Here is a 23,967-nt window from a genome sequence, read left to right on the forward strand (position 1 = left end):
TAAAATTCATAAATTTATATGCTTCTGTTCTTTCTAAGCATTTACATCTTGTTTATAGAGTTTACGTGTATATAATGTATAACATGATATGACAATCCCATAATGTCGCTAAATAAATAGCGAGCTATAGTTTGTAGCTCCCCCATCATTTTGTCAAATGATGGCACTGTTATTCGAAGACTATTACTGAGTCTTTGTACATCATTGTGTGCCTATATATATGAATATGAATGTCATATCTAGACCCTAGTCATCAAATATAACTAAGTAATATAGCTAAATGATTTATGAAAATTACAAAAATTATAAATCATTAATCTGTTGATAACATATATCAAAAAATATCAAAAAATATATAAATAATAATAAATGAATAAATATATAAGTGACCAAATATATATATAGCTTCTGTAAGTATTAACATCACTATTAATATATATAGTCTCATGTAAATTAATTAATATAAATATGTATATAGTATGTAAAGCTATCATCTGTGTATGTGAGAATATAATGAAATATAACAAGTAAATAATAAATCACATAAATATACAAATAAATATCGAAGATGTAACTTCTAGATATGACTTAAAAGTATATATTGTAACTTGTGTCTGATGGTTTAGACACATTACAACTCTTTTTTCTTGTCATTCATTCAGAAAAAAGTACAGATAAGAGTCAAAACTGTGTATTGCAATAGTGAAGCAACTTGGTTGATCAAATGTCAGATGTTAAGTTGACATATCCACAAACTATGTAATGCTCATATTTTATCAAACATTTAATGTTAATCACATTGTCATATTCTGCTTTGGCTTCATCTCTTGATATCAAATATTTATCTACATATGCCCTGCTATAATAGATTAAATTGTCAGACATTCTGGAGCCTGTATGGCTCCAACTGAATCACATATAAAGTGTTCAGATGGACAACACCTCTACTGTGAGTCGCTATAGCTCATCCTACATCATTCGCTAAGCCTGACAGTGGTGTACTAGACTTAAAAAATACTGCAATTGGTCTCTGGTCTCTTCAACGAGAGTGATATATTTAGTCTCGTGGATTAGGCTGCTTTAGGCTATGAGTTATGGAGTAGTTCTGTCATGTATTATTTTATCTTGTTTCTATTTTGGTTTTTGTTCTTGTTAGTTTGATCAAATGATGGATTTATCAAGACATTTTCAATTCATTAAAACAGTGGATTGCCCTTTCTTTCGATGTCTTAAATGTTTACTAATTAAATTAGCAAGAAAGACCTGCTAAACTATAGACAATTATTTATCTAGAAATAGCCAAGTTTCATTACATGTTGTATCGATATAAAAAATGATGAACTAAACAGTATAATGCCTCTGTTTAGAATGGCGTGTAAATGAACTAGCTGGTATATAAGCCTATCAATATGACAAAATAATACCTAGAAACATCTGCAATGGATAATAAAATAAATAATATAAAAGTAAGCAATAAGAAACTAATAAAAAATACAACTATGAATGATGAAAAGTATAAGAAATGTATATATATTATTGATGAAGTGGCCTGTCTATCTAAATCAAAAAATTGTTTAAGAAAATATTTCAGGTTACCTGTGAATCTGTCCATTCTTGTGCAGGTACTCCAATCCCTCCAGCACTTCTTTTAAGATTGTTGCAATACAAGGCTCATCCAGGACACCATTCTTGTGTTCTCCTTTTGAAATTATATGCTTTATTATATCTAAGACAGACCCTGCAAACAAAAATTAAAACAAGATTACATGTAACGCAAAAAAAAAAAAAAAAAAAAAAAACAGCAACACTGACTTTACTCCTTGGCACTTCAGCAGCACTACCTTCCAGGGAGATAAAAAGTACACACATTGCATGGTAAAATCTGAAACATTAACTACTAAGCAATAAAATAAACTAATCAAATGCCAAAACTAACTAGAGCACTTCCATCATAAAACAGCAAACCCTCTCAGATTATACTCCTAATTCAAATCCAAAAAATGTCAATGCATTTAAATAATTAGACCCTCCCTCCTTATACTGCTGCTCTCCCTTTAGATTAACCCACACATTATTCACCTAGACACATATTACCACAGTACCACTCAACATTTCTCTCACCATTGTCATTTTAAAAAAATGTTAAACTAAGTGTAGATTTACTTTTGGCATTATGAAAGTGTTCCTTCCCTCACAGTTTCAACCATTCTTCTCAACTGTCCAGAACTCCACAGAAAATCCATATTTTTGTCTCCTATTTTGTAGAATGCTCCTCATAGAGGACTGAAGTCACTAAATAATTGCAGGCATTTGAGCTTCTGACTCAATTTTCCTCAAAAAAAAAAAAAAAAAACGCATGCAAATGCAAAACCTTTTATTCTAGCAACTAAGTTTATAAGAACAGCATTTAAAATATGCCCCTGATTTGGTACTTTTTCTCGCCATTACTGTTGTTTTTGTCCTTAATTCTTACGCCAACAGGTTGAGAGGTATGGTAAACTCTCTCTCTTTTGTGGATATGAATTAAATGAGAGAGCGAACATACACTTCAACATTTATGCAGCTCCTCATACTGACATTAAGTTTTCTGTTGACTACATAAAAACCAAAAGTAATATAGGAATACAGGGAGCAATTTTTTTGAATAGAGCTTGCGTTAACAATAGGATGACTTAAAATAAAAAATACACATTCACACTCCATTTTTTGCCTCGATAAAAGGAAATTACAGGACCAAAGTAATTATGTATAAGGGGATGTAGTAACAGAAAAGCCAACATTTTTCAGTTGCAGCAATATTACAATCAGATATTCAGATATCATATAAAACTGTGCTGCAAAAGAAACGACTTTTCACAACATTTGGGTCTATTTATACTGCATGTAGTAGAACCTTTTCCCAATTCTAAGCAGAGAGTCTCAGAGGTAATCCAATAAGCTTTTCTGAATATTCTCAACATAACAACTATTTACAAACAGAGACATTTTGGTATTCAAAAAGCTTTTGTGCTCATGTAAAAAGCTAACCTTTTTATGCTGGTGTTATTTTAGCAAGTGTCGAAATGCAGCTAAAAAGGCTAGATCTGCATTCAGTATCTCAAATACATGTTCTGGCATTTAAGTATACCTGACACACACATCTGTATTCTGTGACACTAGCTAAAACTAAAACAAACAAAAAAAAATCTCACTGTAAATTAGTTGCTTCATATAAAAGCCAATTATTTCCTAGTATTTTAGATGGTCTTTTTTGGCCTCTTCAAGGAAGTCACCCCTCTAACTACATAATCTAATTTATAAAAAAGTATCCAAATGGAGTGAAGCCAACAAAGCACGCAACTTCAACCATGTTAGTTTAAGCTAGGTACAGGTTTAGGAAAAAGCTAGTTAATAATGCATCATTAAACATTGCTTTTTTTTTTTTTTTTTAATGACTGCTCGATTAAGCCATCTAACTACATGATGATTATTTTCTATGTGCACATATGAAAACTGTACCCTTCTATAACACAACATACTTTGTAAATCAAAGCTTAGCAAAGTGCAAAGTTTGTCAACAACTAAAGTTAAACCGTACTTCTAAATACACTAAATCACTAGCATGTTCATGAAGTACAACTGTGTAAGAACATACCATAACAGAAGGGTATCTGAGTAGGTACTTTCTAGAATATTCTCACGTACTGGGACTACAGCTGCAAAAGACCAGACATACAGCCTGAATTACAGGGGCCAGTAACCACTGCTCCAGACCCCCCACCACCACCATAATGAGAAAGTTCATCCATCACTGACTTCAAAACACTTTCACTATAGTACTGATACTCTCCATTTTAGAGCTTTCTTGCCCAGAAAACCATAAGAAATCTATCCTGAATGCCAAACAGCAAGATCACAGGATAGCCCCTTAGGGGGACACAGAAAGAAGGTCCTTCTAACATAAAGCTGACACAAAAGAGGAAAAAAAAAGTTCTCCTAATCTAGGATGACTTGAATAAAAAAAGATAGGGTGCCCCAGCCCATGATGCCCAAATGAAAGAAAAACGGATTGGTGGGGTGGAAATGGTACTTAAAATAGTCATGTACCTAGCATAACGCTGGATCATTTCATCCTTGTCCATCCAACAGAATGGATGGGTTTTCAGGACACTTAACGGATCAGAACCAACAAAAAGTACAGTTTTGTACCTACCATAAATGTAGATGTCCGATAGGCATGCATCTGCAGTCCTTACAAATGGGTTGTCCTGTCGTCAGGCAGCCCTTCGGTCGGCCGGATTCCAAAGTCTGGGTCTGGCCTCGGCTGGTGTCGCACTTCACCCGACGTCATAGCTGCAGTTCTTCGGGTATAAAGGCATCAGCCGACGCCATTTTCCCCAGTGTTTCTTGCCCCAGATGCCAGGTGCCCTCTAGGAAGGCTAAATTTGGATAAATGCAAATGGTTCCAAATAGTAGAGCAAACAAAAAATAAGCATGTATGTACATATATACAAACAAATACACCATAATAGATTCCCCCAGCTAGCTACAAGATGGGCAAATACCCTAGGAGTACCACAGAGGAGAAGGAGGGTGGGTAATCCTGACTGCAGATGCATGCCTATCGGACATCTACATTTATGGTAGGTACAAAACTGTACCATGTCCTTCAAGGATGCATCTGCAGTCCTTACAAATGGGTAGAATACCATAGTCAAACTGGGGGAGGAGGAGAAATAAGATTATGGTGTAGTTAAGATCCCTTGCAAAACAGCAGTGGCAAAACCTGCTCGGGATCTGGAGTATAAAGGTAAATTATAATGCTTGGCAAATGTATGCACGGAGCTCCAAGTAGCAGCCTCTAGAATGTCTTTGGTAGCCACTCCTCGTAAAAAAGCTGTGGTAGTGGCTGTAGCCCTTGTAGAGTGAGGCCTGATGTTTTCTGGAGTTTTCTTCCCATGGTAGGAGTAACAAAATCTAATGCAATTTCCTATCCACTTAGAGATTGTCTGTTTTGAAATTGCTTTTCCTTCCATTCCTGTTGCATATGCTACTAGTAGCTGGTCAGTTTTTCTATTGTTCTTGGTCCTGTCCAGGTAGTAACGTAATTGTCTATGTACATCCAAGGTATGCAACAGTCTTTCTCCCCTGTTTTGTGGGTTGGGGAAGAATGTAGGTAGGTGGATAGCTTGATTTAAAGATACCCTGGAGACCACCTTTGGCATAAAAGTAGGATTAGTTCTCATGGACACTCTATCTTGATGGAAGATCAGGAAGGGCTGTACTGCCATTAATGCCTGTAGCTCAGATACCCTTCTTGCTGAAGTGATTGCAAGCAGGAAAGCAGTTTTCCATGATAAGTACTGTAATTCTGCTGTTGCTGCTGGCTCGAAAGGAGGGAGTGTCAACTTTTCTAGCACAAAGTTCAAGTCCCATGCTGGCAATGGTGGCTTCCTTGGTGGCTTTACATTTTTAATCCCTCTCAGAAACTGCCTGAGCAGAGGATGTGAAAAGACTGGAGGATCCAAGTTGTATTCTGCTGAAATAGCTGATGCATGAATCTTAATGGAAGAATAGGACAGGCCGTTGTGGAAGAGCTCTGCCAAATATTCCAGGATGTTAGCTATGTTTACCAGTGACACATTCTCTCCTTTTGCAGTACTCCAGATGAGATATCTTTTCCATTTTGCTGAATAATTTTTTTCTTGTTGAGGGCCTGCGAGCCTCCAAGATAATGTCTTTAACCCTTTGAGATAAATCTGGGTTATTTGGTCTTATGCAATGTTCCAGGCAGTCAGCCGTAGTGTTTTCAGGTTCGGATGCAGGGTTTTGAAGTTGTTCTGTGTTAACAGCAAGGGAACTAGGGGCAGAGGCCATATTTGTTCCCAAGACATACTCCTCAATAATGGGTACCAATGTTGCCTTGGCCAGTCTGGAGCTATCAGGATGATCCTTGGACGGTCTTCTTTGATCTTCAATAGCACCTTGTGCATCAAAGAAAGAGGTGGGAATGCATATGCTGTCAGGTTTTTCCAACTGAAAGACAGGGAGTCCACTTTCCAAGCAAGTGGGTGGTACGTCCTTGTGCAGAATTTTTTCAGTTGGTGATTGTGTGGGGATGCAAGTAAGTCTATTTCTGGTAGTCCCCATTTCCCTGTAATGGTTTTGAAGATGTCCGGATGCAGCATCCATTCGTGGGCATCCGTGGTAGTTCTGCTTAGGATGTCTGCTAGTATATTTTCTTTTCCTGGCACAAAAATTGCTTGTAGCTGAATATTGAAGCTCAGTGCCACATTCCAGAGGTCCATTGCCATCCGGCATAGAGGGTATGAATGTGTGCCTCCCTGTTTGTTGATGCACCACATAACTGTGGTGTTGTCCGTCCTTATCAGCAGTTGACCCTGTCGAAGAAATGGTCTGTATGCCTGAATTGCCAGTTTTACTGCCAGCATTTCCTTTTGATTTATGTGTAGGTGCAGCTGGTCTTGAGTCCATAAGCCTTGTATGCACTTGTCCAGCATGTGTGCCCCCCAACCGAGGTCTGAGGCGTCTGTTGTGATGGTCTGGCTTGGTTGAGTGCTGTGGAAGGGCAGTCCCTTGTTTGATTGACAGGCCTGAGCCCACCATTGGAATTCTTGTTTTAGGCATGGAATTATTGGAATTTGGGTTTCTAGGCTGTGCTTGTGCTGAGACCATAAATTCCTTAGGTACCACTGTAACTTTCTCATATGCAGTCTGGCATGTGGAATCAATATTATGCAGGATGCCATGTAACCGAGAGCTTGCAGGACTTTTCTTGCTGTTAGCTGGTTCTGCTTTGTTAATGCCATGAAGTAGAAAGGGAGTTGCTCCTGTTTTTCTACTGTCAGGAATGCCATTTGTTTTGATGTGTCCAGATCTGCACCCAAGAAGGTTATCCTTTGGGATGGTATCAGCCTTGACTTGTTGATATTGACTGTGTATCCCAGGGCTTGTAGTAGATGAATGACCCTTTCCAAATCTTTTGTTAATTTGTTTTTGTTGTCCGCTTGTAACAGGCAGTCATCCAGGTAAGGGTAAATTTGGATTCCCTGAAGCCTGCAATGAGCAATTACTGATGCCAGGCATTTCGTGAATACTCTGGGCACAGTAGATAAGCCAAAGGGCAATGCTGAGAATTGATAATGCTCTGATCCTGCAAGAAATCTGAGGTATCTTCTGCAATTTGGTCATATGGGGACGTGCAGGTATGCCTCCTTGAGATCTAGAGTTACCAGCCAAGACTCCTTGCCCAGCATGGGAAGAAGCTGCTGTAGGGTCAGCATTTTGAATTTTGGAACAATGAGGTATGTGTTTAAAGCGGACAGGTCGAGAATAGGTCTCCATTGGTTTTCTTTTCTTGGTACCAGGAAGAGTCTGGAGTAAAATCCTTGCCCTTGTTCCATAGATGGTACCCTTTCTACAGCTCTCATCCTTAGTAAGTGAGTTATTTGTTCTAGAGCTTCTGTCTTCTGATTTGGAGGTAGGTTTGGCATTCCTCTCTTCCTTGGTAGAGTATGGAAGTGAAACCTGTAGCCTTGGTCTATTGTCTGTAAAATCCATTTGTCTCCTGTGATGTAATGCCAGTTTACTGAAAATAAGGCTAGCTTCCCACCTAAGGGTGCCTCTAGTTGTTCCCTGGTAGGCGGTGCCAGAGCCAAGTCACTGCGATTGTCCTGTGGAAGTGGTGGTGGCTGGATCTGTGGCTGTACCTCGCTGGTTGTTAGCCTGCCACTGACGTCCCCTGTAGGCACCTCTGGATTGACCCCTGCCTCTTGAGCGCCTATTCCTGCCTCTCGGAGCTCTGAAGGTATCTGGAAAGGACCAATTCTTGGAAGGCCAGTTCCTGCTAAACCTTGGAGGTTGGACCTGCAAGAAATCCTTGACTGTCTGGACAGATTTTGCTTTCTCTTCCACCTTCTTCAGCACTTGCTGCGCAGGGGAGCCAAACAAATTGAGCTTATCCATGGGAGCATCTAGGAGCTTTGATTTAACATGGTCTGGTAAGGACTGCTCTTTTAACCATGCATGTCTTCTGATCACTGTGCCAGTCATGGCTGATCTAAAGGAAGCCTCCAGTGCATCATAGCCGCATTTTAAGGAATGATTACTGACCTGCTGAATGTTATGTACCATTTCCTGTACAGAATTTTTTGTCTAATGGTTCATCCGAGGACAGTTGTTTAGTTAATTGGTCTAACATAAATTCCTGATACTGAATCATGTGGAACTGACAGTTCAAGGCCCTAGCTGAAAGAGTAGCAGAAGTGTAAACTTTTTTACCCCATCTCTCTAAGGCCCTAGATTCCCTTTCAGAGGGAGGGATTTTGGCAGAAGTAGCTGCTACAGCCTTGGGTCCCTGGGAGATAGTTTCGGGATCTGCAAAAGGGGCCTTATACAAATGATAATGTGTGTCCGGAACCCTGTAGTACCTATCGGGCTTAGCAGGGGCCGGAGGAAGAGAATCAGGAGCAGTACAAGCATCATTAAAAGCATCATCCACAACAGTAAGTACTGGAGGAATGGCTAAAGGCCTATGCTGTGGCAAATGCAAAAAGGTTCTAAGCCTTTTCCTAGAGTCTGAAAAATCCTGGCCCTGCCATTGAAATTGTTCCCTCATAGCATGCAAGGTTTCTCCAAAAGAAAATTCCTCAGGCAGAGAGGCAGAAGGAATGGACTCTTCTGCATCAGAGTCCTCATAAGGAGAATAGGGGCCCTCAGAAGGGTTTGAATTATCTGATTCATCAGAGGAGCCATCTGAAGAAACTGGCTCAGGGGGCTCTACTCTAGTCCTCTTCTGTGGAGGTGGGAGAAAGGCCCTGTCTGGTTGTGGTTGGGATCCCCGTATCAAAGAAATGAGATCCTCTGCTAGACTAAGCATTTGTGAACTAGAGCTAGGCCTGTGAGAGGGGGTCTTAGCAGGCACAGATTTGGTAATTTTTGCTGCTTTAGCCCTGGCAAAGGCCTTAATCGACATGGATGCAGGAGGCCTAGCAGCTCCACGTGCAAGGGTAGAAATATCCAAAGGGATAGTATCAGATAAATCCTGTGAACCTGCAAGAGCAGGTGGGATTTCAGTAGCAGATTCAACCTGGCTGGATGAGGCCTCAGTAAGTGGCAAGCTTTCGGCCGAAGGAAGAACCGTGGACTCTGTTTCAGCCGAAACCGAGACACTCGCGGTTGGCTTAACCGCGGTTTCCGCCGAAACCACGGACCGCGAGTGTCGGTCCTTTTCCTTGCGTTTTTTAGAAATTTGCGTAGCCGGAGTATCCGACGGCATAATGTAAGCAAAATCGGAGCCGAAAAACTCTTCAGCAAATTCCGACAGACGTCTAAGCGTCCGTCGGTTGAAAGAAGCACAGGCTAGACAAGCTGCTACATCGTGGTCTGGGCCTAAGCAAGGTAAGCAGTAAGAGTGGAAATCTTTATGAGGTATTTGTTTCCCACAAGTTAAACAGTTATTCACTTTTTCTGACATCGGCTGAGGCAAGAAAGAGTCCCCAACGGGGTACTTAGCTTTTTAGAAGTCTTCGGACTTGTAGTAGTAATCTCTGGTTCTGACCGACCGGCACTTGCGAACAGCTTCTGCTTTGGGTGCCACGCGGCAAGAAAGACTGAGGAAAATGGCGTCGGCTGATGCCTTTATACCCAAAGAACTGCAGCTATGACGTCGGGTGAAGTGCGACACCAGCCGAGGCCAGACCCAGACTTTGGAATCCGGCCGACCGAAGGGCTGCCTGACGACAGGACAACCCATTTGTAAGGACTGCAGATGCATCCTTGAAGGACATCTAGTGCTGCAGCCCCAAACTCCTTTAGTTTTTCCCTCCCATAATGCCCCATGTGCCTAGCTACCTCGTTTGTTGCATTGATAAGTAAAACTGTACTAAAAAGTGACAACTACAGAACAGCTACAATGGCACTCTAAAAATGGCAATTTGGATGGGGTATGTAAGGAGGGATGTCCTATCAGATGGATGTGAATGAAAGGGTCCAGCACTGCAGTAAATACATAACTACCGTACACTATCACACAATTTGGTACCATAAATAACCTCTCAAAGATGAATGGATCTGAATGGAGAGGTGATAAAATCAGCAAAAGGAGAGAAGTATTGCTGGATTTGAATTCATCCACAAGTCTTGGTGAGTACCTTCACAAAGTGGACCCTGTTTTTCACAAATTCTCACCAAGACGACACGGATGTATAGAATGTACTTATATAGTATACATCATGGAGAAAAGCAGGTTTAAAAATAAAGATAACAGCTGGTTGCTCAAGTCCCAAGATAAAAAGTGCACTGGTACCAGGACTGGAAAAAAAGACAGCGCAGAACTGTCAAGACATGGAAATATTCCTACAATGGGGCTAGGCCACGGCACAATGCCCCCCCTCCCCACATTGCTGTAAAAGGAAATAGTGCACAAAAATCACAAAAAGTGATAGGTAAAAAAAGAGCCATACAGATGACAGAGTAGACTATTGAGGATAAGAAAGAAGAGTACTTGTGTATTATCGCAACCATATTTCCGCATTGCTGTAATTCGGTATCTGTGTGTGGAAGCAGGTTGCTTAACTTAAGAAGGGGTCTGTGAAGTAGAAAACATTACTCTGTCACTGAGGGTAAGAGCCAGGAAGAGGAGAAAGGGTGCGAGTTTGTACCTCTTTGCTCCTGTAACTCCACAGTGGCGCTCCACTTTGCAGTACCTGCATTTCTCAAGACGATGTCAGGTACTGGAAAAGCAAGTCATCAAATACACCCTTCGACATTAGGAGATTGTAAATTTCTCAAGGGCAAGGATTACTGCCCTTCCTTGGTTAGGCAAAGTGCTGATTTAAGAAACTGAAATGTATAATTTCAGTTCAGGTACCAACAAAATGTCGTTTGCGAAGCACTGCCCATACTTTAAAGACAAACTCAAAATCACCTCATGACTGCATGTAGTAAGAACACTTCCAAATACTTCTTACTGACGGACAATGCGCTTCTTCCTGTACTTTGTGGCTGGTAGCAGCTTTTTCCCTGAACATATCTTTCAAAACTGCCCCCCCCCTCAAAAAGTTATCAGAACCATCAGTACTATGTTTGTTTGCCCTCTCTGAAGGATTCCTTCCACACACACAAAAGAAATCTGTTTATCAGAATGACAACAGGCATGACAATTTCAAGCGTGCATGTGTAATGCACGCTGAAAACAGGAATAGAGTTTTCTCAACTGTTTGTCTTCCCAAATGTAAAGCAAAGTTAGTCCACAGCCAAACTAACTCAGAGCATCATCTTATAGTGTTTCATGGGCTCATTAGTGCGGAAGTATGCCAAAGTCACAACCGCGAAAATCTGGTTGAGATAATACGCACGTACCGAAAGTAGTTATGTATTGTTACTATTATGCAAGAAGCCCAAAATTTACCAACAAAATATACAAAAAGAATGAGAGAGAGAATTAGAGGAAAGAAAAATATGGTCAGACGCTACAAATTAAAAATTTGTGTTCATTACTACAACAGATCTGTGAAAAACACTATATAGACCAAGAAACCTTGCACAGTCTGGAAAACAGAGACTGACGAACTGCAAAAATTTAAACAACAAATTTTAGAAACATTTGAAGGGTATAAAAAGGAAATATGGACAGAAAGGCAGATTTGATATGGTGCAATATTTATCCAAAGGAGAGAGCCAAATTAATTAACGCAAAAAAGGTAGCCCCAAAAATATTCAAAGAGAAATATAAGCAAAGGCATTCAGACATGGAAAATTTCACAATAAAAAATAAGATCATAAAGAGGGAATGTAGAACAGAAGATTAGTCAAGTAGAAGTTAAAAAAAAAAAAAAGAAGATGAAGTTATGGAATACTTGCAAAGTGAGGGATTCAATGTAGATTGTCTAACATAGGTTATATCACAGCATGGTGGAACAACTAGTCCCCCAGAGTAAGGAGAAACAAGAGGAGCAGGAGATATCTGAAGAAGAAATATGGACATGGTAAAGAAAAAGATGTAATATGGTGCAATATTTATGCAAAGGAGAAAGCAAAACTAATCAATGTGAAAAGAGCAGCACCAAAGATATTTAAAGAGAAATACAGGCAGAGACACCCAGATATGGAAACTTTTACAGTACAAAAAAATAACAAAACAGAAGAAAAACAGAAAAGAGGATTAGTAATGGAGAAGTTAAAGAAACAGAAACTGAAGTTATGGATTACCTGGAAAGTGAAGGATTTAGTGTAGAAAATTTACCTCAGATAACAACACAACAGGATAGAGCAATGGAAACCCAAATTAAGGAAGACACCAGTGGAGCAGGAAGCATCTAATTAGTTGGATCATGAAGTTACTTTGGCGCCCAAATAGGAAACCAGTAAAAAGGTTCAGTTGGAACTATACAGCAAGAGAAATAACAGTAAATTGTGGCAACTCTTGACGCAATCAATGTCATGGAGTGATAGGCCAGTGAGTTCCCATAAGAAAGAGCAATGGATGACAGAGGGTGAAACTGAAGAGAACTTGCCACAGGAAGAAGCTCTGGTACTTTCTACAGAATACCCGCAGGAAATGGCGAACAAAGAATGAGCCCTCAGTTTAGGGGGGGAAACAATCAAAGAGCAGCTACTTGTTTTAATAGATATGGATAAATGTATTAAGATCAATGAAAAAAATAGACTGCAGAAGGTCAATAAAACCCCAAAAGTTAGAAGTTTGATAAAACAAATGAACACAGTAATTAGGATTGTCCATAGAGATTTATGCAATTTAACAGAAGTAAATAGGATACATTATTGTGCAGCCAAATTAGTAACAGTTAAAGTCGTACCACAACACAGGGTAGTTAAGGGAAAGGACAGGGAGAAATCAAATGCCATCATGAAGTATTGAATAGAGAAAAATATAAAGCAATTAAGACAAGACGTGTCACTGTTAGATGATTATAAGAGGGAACAGATCAACAAAAAAACTCAAAGATAGGTAAAAATAAACTAAAAATATCAGCACAGGCAGAAAACTTAGAAGATGCACAGATAAACATAAAGGAAAAGGAAAAAATAAGGAATTTATTGATGACCCAAAAAAGTTTTATAGAGAATTAGGAAACAATGTAAAAAGAAATGAAAGACCACAAAAAAAAAAAAAAAAAAAAAAAAAAAAAAAAAGATACATTTTGGAGAAATATTTATGAAGATCCTGTGGAACATAAGATGCTAACAGGATAAAATAGTAAAAGAAAGAATAAGAAGTTCAAATGTACAGGATATGAAATGGGATTAAGTAACAGCCAAAGAAATTGAAACAAAGTTAAGAAAAGCTTCTAACTGGATACCCCAGGCCCAGATGCAGTACCTAACTTCTGGTTAAAAGTATTAACATCTTTGTACAAAGATTTAGCTATGAGAAAGTACTCTCTATATGTGCACCCCGAACAGACACCAGCATGACTAACAGGAAAAATAATGCTCTTACTTAAGAGTAAACCTGCAAGCTACCCTAAAAACTATAGGCCAATAACTTGCCTTCCGGTGCTGTATAAATGGAATTGATGCCGACAGAGTTTAGAGTCATTTAGAAGAAAATTCCATTATGGTTATAGAACAAAAGGCTAATAAAAGAAAGTCATATGGAACAAAGGATCATTTGTTGTTAAAAGTCATAATGGAAAACTGTAAAAAGGAGAAGAGTCTACGTATGGTATGGAGAGACTACAAAGAAGCATTTGACAGTATCCCACATTCATGGATAAGACTGCTTAAAAATGTGTAAGATGCTTTCTACACTGATAAACTACATCACAGCAACCATGAAACAGTGGCAAACCACTTTGCAGTTAAGCCATGATAAAGGACAAATTATTATGGGAGATTATTCCAGGGTGACTGTCACCACTGCTCTTTTGCCTTGCCCTTAACCCATTAAGCTGGCTGCTTAACAGATTAGGTCATGGGTATAATTTGTCTCCCAGAAAGCAACAAGGTGTAAAGACTTTTCTTTTTGTCGATGATTTAAAAATGTATAGCTCATCAGACGAGGAAAGTACAGTTTTGTACCTACCATAAATGTAGATGTTCGAGTGCTCATACAGCTGCAGTCATAACAGATGGGTTATCCTGCCGTCAGGTGGGTCCTCGGTCGGCCGAATTCCAAAGTCTAGGTCCGGCGTCGGTTGTCGTCGCTTCTTCCCTGACGTCAGTGCGGCAGGGGTATAAAAGAGGCAGCCAACGCCATTTTCTTCAGTTTTTCTTGCCCCAGATGTCAGGTGCCCCCAGAAGGAAGGCAAACATAATGTTATGCAAAAATGCAATGTTGATAAATCAAAAACAGTAGTTGCAAGCAAATACACCATAAAAGAATACCCCAAAAAGGTTATATGAAAAGTGTTTGTCATAAGGCCTGTCCTAAGAAGGGATGGAGGGAGGGAAACCTGGACTGCAGCTGTATGAGCACTCGAATATCTACATTTACGGTAGGTACAAAACTGTACTATGTTCATCGTGCATACAGCTGCAGTCATAACAGATGGGTAGAATCCCAAAGCTAAGTAAGGGTGGTAGGCACTAAGAGGAACTAGGAGGGGCTAGGATGCCCTGCAGGACTGCTGTGGCAAAGCCTGCTCTAGATTTAGAGTATAGTAGGAGGTGATAGTGTTTGGAGAAAGTGTGCACTGAACTCCAGGTGGCTGCTTCCAAAATATCCTTGGTAGGGACCCCCCTGAGGAAGGCTGCAGAGGTAGCTGTGGCTCTGGTGGAGTGGGATCTGATGCATGCAGGCACAGATTTTCCATGAAATGAGTAACAAAAGCGTATGCAGTGGGCTATCCATTTTGAAATTGTCCGTTTGGAAATAGCCTTTCCTTGAGCACCTGCAGCAAAGGACACAAAAAGTTGCTCAGATTTCCTGAATGGCTTTGTCCTGTCCAAATAACAATGAAGTTGTCTGTGAATGTCCAAGGAATGTAGTAGTCTTTCCCCTTTGTTTTGTGGATTAGGGTAAAAGGTAGGTAAGTGGATAGTCTGATTCAAAGCTACACTGGATACTACCTTTGGCATAAAGGTAGGGCTGGTTCGTAAGGAAACTCTGTCCTGATGGAAAATGATGAATGGTTGCACAACCATAAGGGCCTGTAGCTCAGAAACCCTGCGAGCTAAGGTGATGGCCAGAAGAAAGGCTGTTTTCCATGACAAGTACTGTAACTCTGTTGAAGAAGCTGGCTCGAAGGGAGGAAGGGTCAGCTTTTCCAATACGAAGTTGAGGTCCCAAGCAGGGACTGGTGGTTTCCTTGGGGGTTTTATATTCTTTGCCCCTCTGAGGAACTGCCTTAAGAGAGGATGAGAGAATAAATGACGATCTGTGTTGTATTGTGCAGAAATGTCTGAAGCGTGGATCTTGATGGAGGAGAAGGAAAGTCCATTGTTTAACATCTCCGCTAGGTACTGTAAAATTTGAGGTATATTTATTACCCAAGGATTCTGTCCCTTCTTTTGATTCCAGGCACAAAATCGTTTCCATTTTGCGGAGTAGGCCTTTCTAGTAGAAGGTCTTCTGGCCTCCAGGATGACATCCTGCACCTCCTTGGAGAGGAGAATCTGTTGGGAAATCAAGGAATTCTCCATGCAGCTAGATTTAGAGTTTTGAGATGGCTGTGAAGAGTTTTATAGTTGTGCTGGGACAACAGAAGAGGGACTAGAGGTAGGATCCATGGTGGGGAATGTGTCAGGCTCTTCAGGAGTGGATACCAGTGTTGTCTTGGCCAGTCTGGAGCAATGAGAATCATTTTCGGCCTCTCTGCTCTGGCTTTTAATAGAACTTTGGGCAGCAGAGGAAGAGGCGGGAAGGCATAGACTGTCAATGTTGCCCAATTGAAGGAAAGTGCGTCCACTTTCCAGGCCTGCGGATGATAGGTCCTTGAACAAAATTTTTTCAACTGGCAATTTCTGTGGGTAGCAAAGAGATCTAAAGTCTGTCTGTCCCCATGCCTGAGTTATCTTTGTGAAAACTTGAGGATGCAACTTCCATTCGTGTGGATCGGTCATATTTCTGCTTAGGTTGTCTGCCAATGTGTTTCCTTCCCTGGCAGGAATTGCGCCTGTAGTTGAATTTGCATTTCCAGTGCTGTGTTCCATAGGTTCATGGCTTGCCTGCACAGGGGGTATGAATGAGTTCCCCCCCTGTTTGTTTATGTACCACATCACTGTGGTGTTGTCTGTCCTTATCAATAGCTGGCCTGGATGCAGTAGGTCTTTGAAGGTCATAATAGCCTTTTGCACGGCTAGCATTTCCTTTTGGTTGCTGTGAAGGTGCTTCTCTTTTCGTGTCTATTTTCCCTGAATGCACTGATCTGTCATGTGTGCTCCCCAGGCGTAGTCTGAGGCATCTGTTGTGATGATATGAGTTTCTTGAAGTACACAGTAAGGAAGACCTGTGTTTCTTTGGCAAGCTTGAGCCCACCACATAAATTCCTTTTGAAGGCATGGAATGAGTGGCATAATTGCTTCCAAGCTGTGGTGTTGAGACCATAAGTTTTTTAGGTACCACTGAAGTTTCCTCATATGCAGCTTTGCACATGGGATTAGTAGGATGCAAGATGCCATAAATTCCAGAGCCTGCAAGACTTTCCTTGCAGTTAGTCTGGTGTAAGTTGCCATTTTTCTGAAGTATTGCGACAGTTGCCCTTGCTTGTCTGGCGTGAGGTAGGCCATCTGGGTGGTTGTATCCAAGCTGGCACCCAGGAAAATTATTTGTTGAGAGGGTATTAGTTTTGATTTCTTTTTGTTGACTGTGTATCCCAGGAAGTTCAACAGTTTTATTACAAATGTCAGGTGCTGCAGTAGTATGTCCTTGCTGTCCGCTTGGATCAGGCAGTCGTCCAGATATGGGTAGATTTGTATCCCTTGTAGTCTGCAGAAGGCGATTACTGATGCCAGGCATTTCGTAAACACTCTGGTCACAGTAGATAAGCCAAAGGGCAATGCAGAGAATTGGTAATGGGTTGAACCTGGAAGAAATCTGAGGTATCTTCTGCAATCTTGTCTGATAGGGACATGCAGGTATGCCTCGTTGAGGTCCAATGTTACCAGCCAAGACTCCTTGCCCAGCATGGGAAGAAGCTGCTGTAATGTGAGCATCTTGAATTTTGGCACCTGTAGAAAAGTGTTTAGGATGGATAGGTCTAAGATAGGTCTCCAATCTTTGTCTTTCCTTGGTACCAAGAATAGTCTGGAATAAAACCCTTGACCTGGTTCTTTTGCAGGTACCTCGAATTGCTTTCATGTCCACGAGAGCTGAAATTTGTTTCTGTGCCTCTGCCCTTTGATTTTGTGGCAGGTTTGGCATGCCTCTCATTTTTGGAAGGGTGTGAAAGTGGAACCTGTAGCCTCTGTCTATAATGTCCAGAATCCATTTGTCTTTTGTAACAATATGCCAATTTTTTGAGAATAATGTCAGTTTTCCGCCCAAAGGTGCTGCCATTAAAGTTTTGCTTGGCAGATGTAGGGGGAAGTCATTGTGTCTGTTTTCTAAAAGACTGTGATCTATCTTCTCCACCTCTTGGGTTTGGTGCTTGCCACTGTCTGGCTCTGAAAGATCCTTGGGGTTGCCCTCTACCCCTTGGACGCCTGTATCTGCCCCTTTGAGGTCTGTCCGTGGCTGGAAAGGACCAATTTTTTGAAGGCCAGTTTCTGCTGAAACGTGGAGGCTGTACCTGCAGGAAATCTTTCACTGTTTGCATTGATTTCGCTTTTTCCTCCATTTTCTTTAGCACCTCTTCAGCTTTAACACCAAACAATACATCTTTTTGAAGAGGTGCATCTAATAATTTAGCTTTGACATGATCTGGTAAGGTTTGCTCTTTGAGCCAAGCATGCCTACGTATAACAGACCCCGTAACAGCAGCTCTACATGAGGCCTCTAAAGCAACAAAACCACACTGCAAGGTATGCTTACCCACTTGCTCTGCACCATGCAACAAATCCTGCTACTCTTTTAAATCTGGTTGTGTCATCTTGCTTTCAGCTGAGATATCAAAAACTGTTGATACTTTAACATATGGAACTGACAGTTTAATGCCCTCATGGATAAAGTGGCCGAGGTGTACACCTTTTTCCCCCACCTTTCTAAAGCTCTGGAATCTCTCTCTGAAGGTAATGGGTTTTTAGCAGTAGAGGCCTTAATTCCCTTGGGACCCTGTGAAATCGTTTCTGGGTCAGCAGTATGGCTTTTATATAGGAACTGGTGAGAATCAGGAACCCGGTAATACCTGTCTGGTTTAACAGGAGCTGGAGGCAAAGAATCAGGATTAAGGGTGGCTTCTGTGTACACATCATCCAATATATCTAAAACAGGAGGGATAGCCACAGGCCTATGCTGGGGGAGCAGAAGAAATTCCCTGAGCCTTTTCTTGGAATCTGAGTAATCTTGGCCTTCCCAGTGAAAGTGTTCCCTCAATGTATGCAGAGTTTCCCCAAAAGAGAAGTCCTCAGGGGGGGAGACCGAGGGAATAGACTCCTCTGCATCAGAGTCTTCGAATGGAGAATAGGCAAAATCCTGGTCCTCAGATAGTTCCGAGGTAATAGAAGCTTGATCTGAGGAAGGGTAGTCTTCCTCTAATCTGGGCCTTTTGTCAGAGGGGGGTTGAGAACCCCTGATAAAAGTAATCAAGTCCTCAGCCATTTTAAGTATCTGTTTTTTAGGCATGGTGCCTTGAGAGGGTGTCTGAGGAACCTGTTTTTTGGGTTTCATGGCTGTTTTAGATTTAGTGAAGGCTTTAATGGAGAAGGAGGAAGGCCTGAATACCCCTTGAGAAATGGCAGGCCTGTCTAAATTCTGAGTTTCCCCGCCAGGAGTGGTGTCGGTATCTGTAGTAGGAATGGGGGCCGAGGAGCCTGCGACCTCGGGTACTGAAGACACCGGTAATGCATAGTCATCGGTACTCAGGGGCTGCGTAGGCGCCTCGCTGAGTACCGGAGAACCGGTAGTCGGCCTTAGCATGGTTTCAGTAGGTGGTGCGGACCTCGTATGTCGGTCCTTATCTTTGACTTTTTTGCTCAAAACTGGAGTCGGAGTATCTGACGACATAATATAATTACATTTTTTGTCAAAAAAGTGAAGAGCGAACTCCGCCCAACGCTTAATAGTGCGTTTGTTGAATCTAGCACAAAAATGGCAGGCCGAGACTTCGTGGTCTGGGCCTAAGCAAGGTATACAGAAAGAGTGGAAATCCTTATGCGGTATTTGCTTCCCACATGAAATGCAATTATTAACTTTGTCTGACATCGGTCTGAGGCGAGAAAAGTTTCCCCAACGGGGTACTTAGCTTTCAAGAAGACTTTGGCTGAAATACTTTCATAAATCTCAGGAGCTGGAAGATCGGCACTTGCGAACTGCTTCTGCTTCGGGCACCGCGCGGCAAGAAAGACTGGGGAAAATGGCATTGGCTGCCTCTTTTATACCCCTGCCGCACTGACGTCAGGGAAGAAGCGACGACAACCGACGCCGGACCTAGACTTTGGAATTCGGCCGACCAAGGACCCGCCTGACGGCAGGATAACCCATCTGTTATGACTGCAGCTGTATGCACGATGAACATCTGAAAGCACAACTGCAAGTTGTCAAAACATTTTCAGATTATATAAGAACATCATCCAGTCTTGACAAATGTGCAAACGCATGACAGCTGCAGCACCAAGAAATCATCAGGTTGGGACAAGAATATGATATTTAAAAAAAATTTGAGCAATAGGGAGTGCATAAATATTTTGGGAATTGATGGAAGGATCAACAAAAACATGAACAAATGTGAATAAAACTCAGTAAGGAATATTTTAGAAGACTTAAATTAATCCTGAAAACTGAGTTGACATCTACAAAGTTCAAGCTATAAACCAATTTGCTCTTCCTGTCCTAACTTACAGATTGAAACAATACTAATTTCATGAACTTTAATCATACTTTGACTTACGAATAAGGGTTCATTCTCATCATGGCAGAAACCCAAAAGATTTGGAAAAATTACAGGAAAATGAAAGTAAATCTACAAACTGGATCACAAAGAGAACGCAAGAAATTAGGACTTTGGAATCCGGCCGACCGAAAGGCTGCCTGAGGCAGGACAACCCATTTGTTATGACTGCAGATGCATACCAACAAAAGAGCAGCAAGCAAGCAGGAAACAGCCACGGGGAGTATGCCAAAATCACAATAAGGCACAACACCACTGAAGTAACACAAATCCAAAGGATGTACGAAAAAGTTTATTAAACATCCCACAGCAAACTCGTTTTCGTTGCCCATGCAACTTCTTCAGAATACAAGTCAATCAAACATACCATGATATTTTATATACAACAGTTGATGGATTAATATAATTGATTGCCAATCAATTCTTAAAGCAGTAGATGCAGATTTTTATATATACTGCTATAGCAAAAATATTTTGATCATAATATATTGTATTATTGAAATGACATGACATGTATGCTGAAAGTACCCTAAATGGATTAAAACAGTTTAAAACACAAATAATGAATTAAAAATAAAAATAATTAATTCCTCAATGCCTAGTCATAAAATGTGAAAGCAATAGAAATAAAAAGTTTTTTTGTATATACATAAAAAGATGTGAAGTGTATATATATATATATATATATATATATATATATATATATATAAATTATCCAATCTCAATATTGTACACAATTTTAGTAAAATATTGTTAAATAAACCATTTCTCTTACAATACCTTGTATTCAGTTACAACAAGTCCGCTTTAAGCTTCAAATAAGGCATGATGGAAATAAGGTCATTAAGGCCCGGAGCCTTATTTGAAGCTAACAGAATCTGCCAGCATGTCTCCCTATGTGAGAATCTGGCTTCCCAATGTCCTCCCCTAGGATTTTTTGGTATTGATTCTAATACATAAAACATAAAAAATGCTGATGGACATACCAAAGTATGCTTGTAAAGTGCATTTGTGCTGCTTTGTTTTTGAATCTCATAATGATGTTCATATATACGTCTTTTAAGCTGTCTTTCAGTCTTGCCCACATAAAATGCTGGGCAAGACCTGCAGACAGCCAAGTAAACCAAACCTCCAGAATTACAATTGTGATATTTTTGTGAATATATCTTCCTATTTCTGCTTTCCAAATATAGATATTCCTGATTAATGATATATTTACACTGTCTGCAATGCCCACAGCGAAAGGTGCCCTTTCTGGTTTGATTAGAAATGCTTACATAAGTGTTTTGTTCTAAAAGATTTTTGATATTAAATCCTCTTTTGTAAACAGTATTGCATGACATATCTTTAAGATTATTCAAATCTGTAAATTCCTGAAAGGTCTCAATTTCTTTCTGTATAATATGCCTAATGTGTCCTGCGTCTTCACTAAAGGCAGTAACAAATGTCAAATTTGAACTAGTAAAATTAGAAATGGAAGGAAGACTTTCCATACATGTATCAACAGGACCCCTACCCAAAATAGGGCAAAATCTAGTACCCCTGGCTTGACAAACCTCCTCCCAAACTGATTTTATCAAAGGTATGGGGTATCCCCTATCAGCAAACAACAAACTCAATTTTTCACAATCAGTTTTGAATTGCTGATCATCCGAGGTCATGCGTGAGACCCTTACAAATTGTCCCTTAACAATGGACCTTTTTTGAAACTTGGGGTGGGAGCTGGAATAGTGCAAATAGCTGTTGGCAAAGGAAGGCTTTCTATATACACAGGACCCAAAATTATTGACATGTTTGTAAAGGGTTACATCTAAATAATTAACCTCATGATCTGAAATTTGATACGTAAATTTCAAAAATTCAGTAGTAGAATGCAGATAGTTGACAAATTCTTCTATACATTCCCTAGGTCCTGTCCAAAAAATGCAAATGTCATCCAGAAATCGGGTGTAATGGATCCAAAACTTAGAATACTCACTTTGTAAAACAAATTTGTTTTCCCATACGGACAAAATCATGTCCGCATAGGTTGGAGCGCAACTGGCCCCCATGGATACACCCGATATCTGCTGAAAGTATTCCCCACCAAAATACACATAGTTATATTTAAGCACCAGTTCCAATAAGTGCATAACGAGAACCACATCATTGTTGGTGACACCTACACATGCCCACAATGCCTCTTCCATCCAGGCCAGACCAATTGTGGATGGGATGACCGAGAAAAGATCTACCACATCTATAGTAACAAATAGTTGGTCAGTTCTAAACAAATCACTGGTGATCCCACTTAAAAATTCCCATGAATCTTTTAATAAATGTTGCTGCTTGCCCCATAACTGCTTTAATTTCCAGTCCAAAAATTTGGAGAGGTTGTGGGTTTTAGACCCCTGGGCAGCAACAATAGGTCTCAAAGGAGGGTCTATGGCATTTTTATGAATTTTCGGCACTCCAAAAATGGTGGGAACTTTGGGGTTAAGTTACTTAGAAAAGAGTAAAGATCCTGCTCAATGACCTCTTGATCCAGGAGGTCCTGGATGGCCATGTCAATCTTCCTATATGACATGTGTACCTCATTTAAAGAGACAATGGTGTATTTGGTGGTATCATTTAATAAGTCATGCATTTTTGCCTCATATATCATCTGATCCATGATGACAGTACCGCCCCCTTTGTCAGGTTCCATTATCCGGACGGAGGTATCACTACTTAGGTCAGTAAGAAGGGCATTCTCTGCCTGTGTAAGATTAGAATGTTTTTTAAACCTACCTACTTGACTCCGTATCGTGTGCACAATCCTATTCTCCAAATTGCTGATTTGTGGATGTAGTGGGGGATTGTAGGTACTGGATTTTCTAAGCATGAAACAAGGAGCCATATTGTCAGATCCAAGAATGAGCTGTAAATTAAGCTTACGCATGAGCAGTTTGACATCAATAATGGTATTAACCATGTTGTAATTTCTACTGGGTACAAACTTGAAACCCTTTGTAAATAAAGAGAACCAAAGTTCATTAATATCTGTGTCACTATAATTGTAAATGTGATACCCATTAAGTGTGTATTTAAAGAAATTACCAAGTTCTGTGACCTCAATATTCCCATGCTTTACCATTCCTGATTCTGATCTCTTCTCCATCCCCTGCTTTTGCCCCCGGCATTCCGGGGGGATCAAGGTGCTGGATATTGCTGTTGGCCCTGTTGTTTGTGGGCTTGCTGGCGAAGACGTTCTGATCTCCTGGGTAAAAAATCAGGGTCAGAATATGTTTCGTCTTCAAATGGATGTAATGGTGGGGGTGAGGAAAATTCCTGTCCAGGGGACTGTATATCCCGTGTGTTGGTAGTGTCCCTATACCCCGACTGATATAATGTACCACCCCTAAAATTGGGTGGGTTAGGGTACTGCCTGCCTTCCTGATATTCCCTAATGTCTCTATTAAGCTTCCTATATTTTCTATTAAGCACTATATTGCACTGTTGATCTACCTGTGTTCTAAGTGCATAATATTTGCGTTTTTCTGATTCTATAGTAAACTTTAAATCTGTAGTAACATTTTCATTAAGTTTAAAAATTTCAAGTTGTAAAGCATTGATTTCAATGTCATTTCTTTTAATAATGGCTCGGACAATACCAAACCCACATTCATCAAATATCTTAATTAGCTCGGAATGAAAATCACTCCCACAAGTGACATTATTGGGAAACTTATGTACACGTAGACCCTTTGGTACAATCTGTTTCTTGAGACATTCATGTAAATATAAATTGTCTAACTGCAATGTCTTGTACCTGAATAACTTCTGTTCAAGAGTCCGCATATTGTCCGCAAAAGAAATGCCACCAGTGCTATAACTTTCATGATTTTCATTGAACAGAAAAACGGGTTGATGTTTAACCCATTCAGAAAATGTAGAGGCTGGATGAACCACAGAATCCGACCGGGAATGTCCAGGGCCATTAGAAACACTGTCGTTGCCTTCTCGAAAAGCGGCCGGTGTTTTGAGAAAGTTACTAATA

General features: G+C 40.4%; 1 protein-coding gene across 1 annotated transcript in view; it reads right to left on the bottom strand.

The window, feature by feature from the left end:
• Window positions 1-23,967, bottom strand: part of LOC122798354 (serine/threonine-protein kinase OSR1-like) — a 2,305,884-nt gene that overhangs the window by 1,941,984 nt on the left and 339,933 nt on the right. Inside the window, exon 4 of the mRNA XM_044067206.1 lies at window positions 1,597-1,738. Within this exon, the coding sequence (XP_043923141.1) occupies window positions 1,597-1,738 (142 nt within the window). The remainder of the gene's footprint in view (window positions 1-1,596; window positions 1,739-23,967) is intronic.

The sequence above is a fragment of the Protopterus annectens genome, chromosome 3.part1, assembly GCF_019279795.1.
Source record: "Protopterus annectens isolate FY-2018-M chromosome 3.part1, PAN1.0, whole genome shotgun sequence".
NCBI classification, from domain to species: Eukaryota; Metazoa; Chordata; order Ceratodontiformes; family Protopteridae; genus Protopterus; species Protopterus annectens.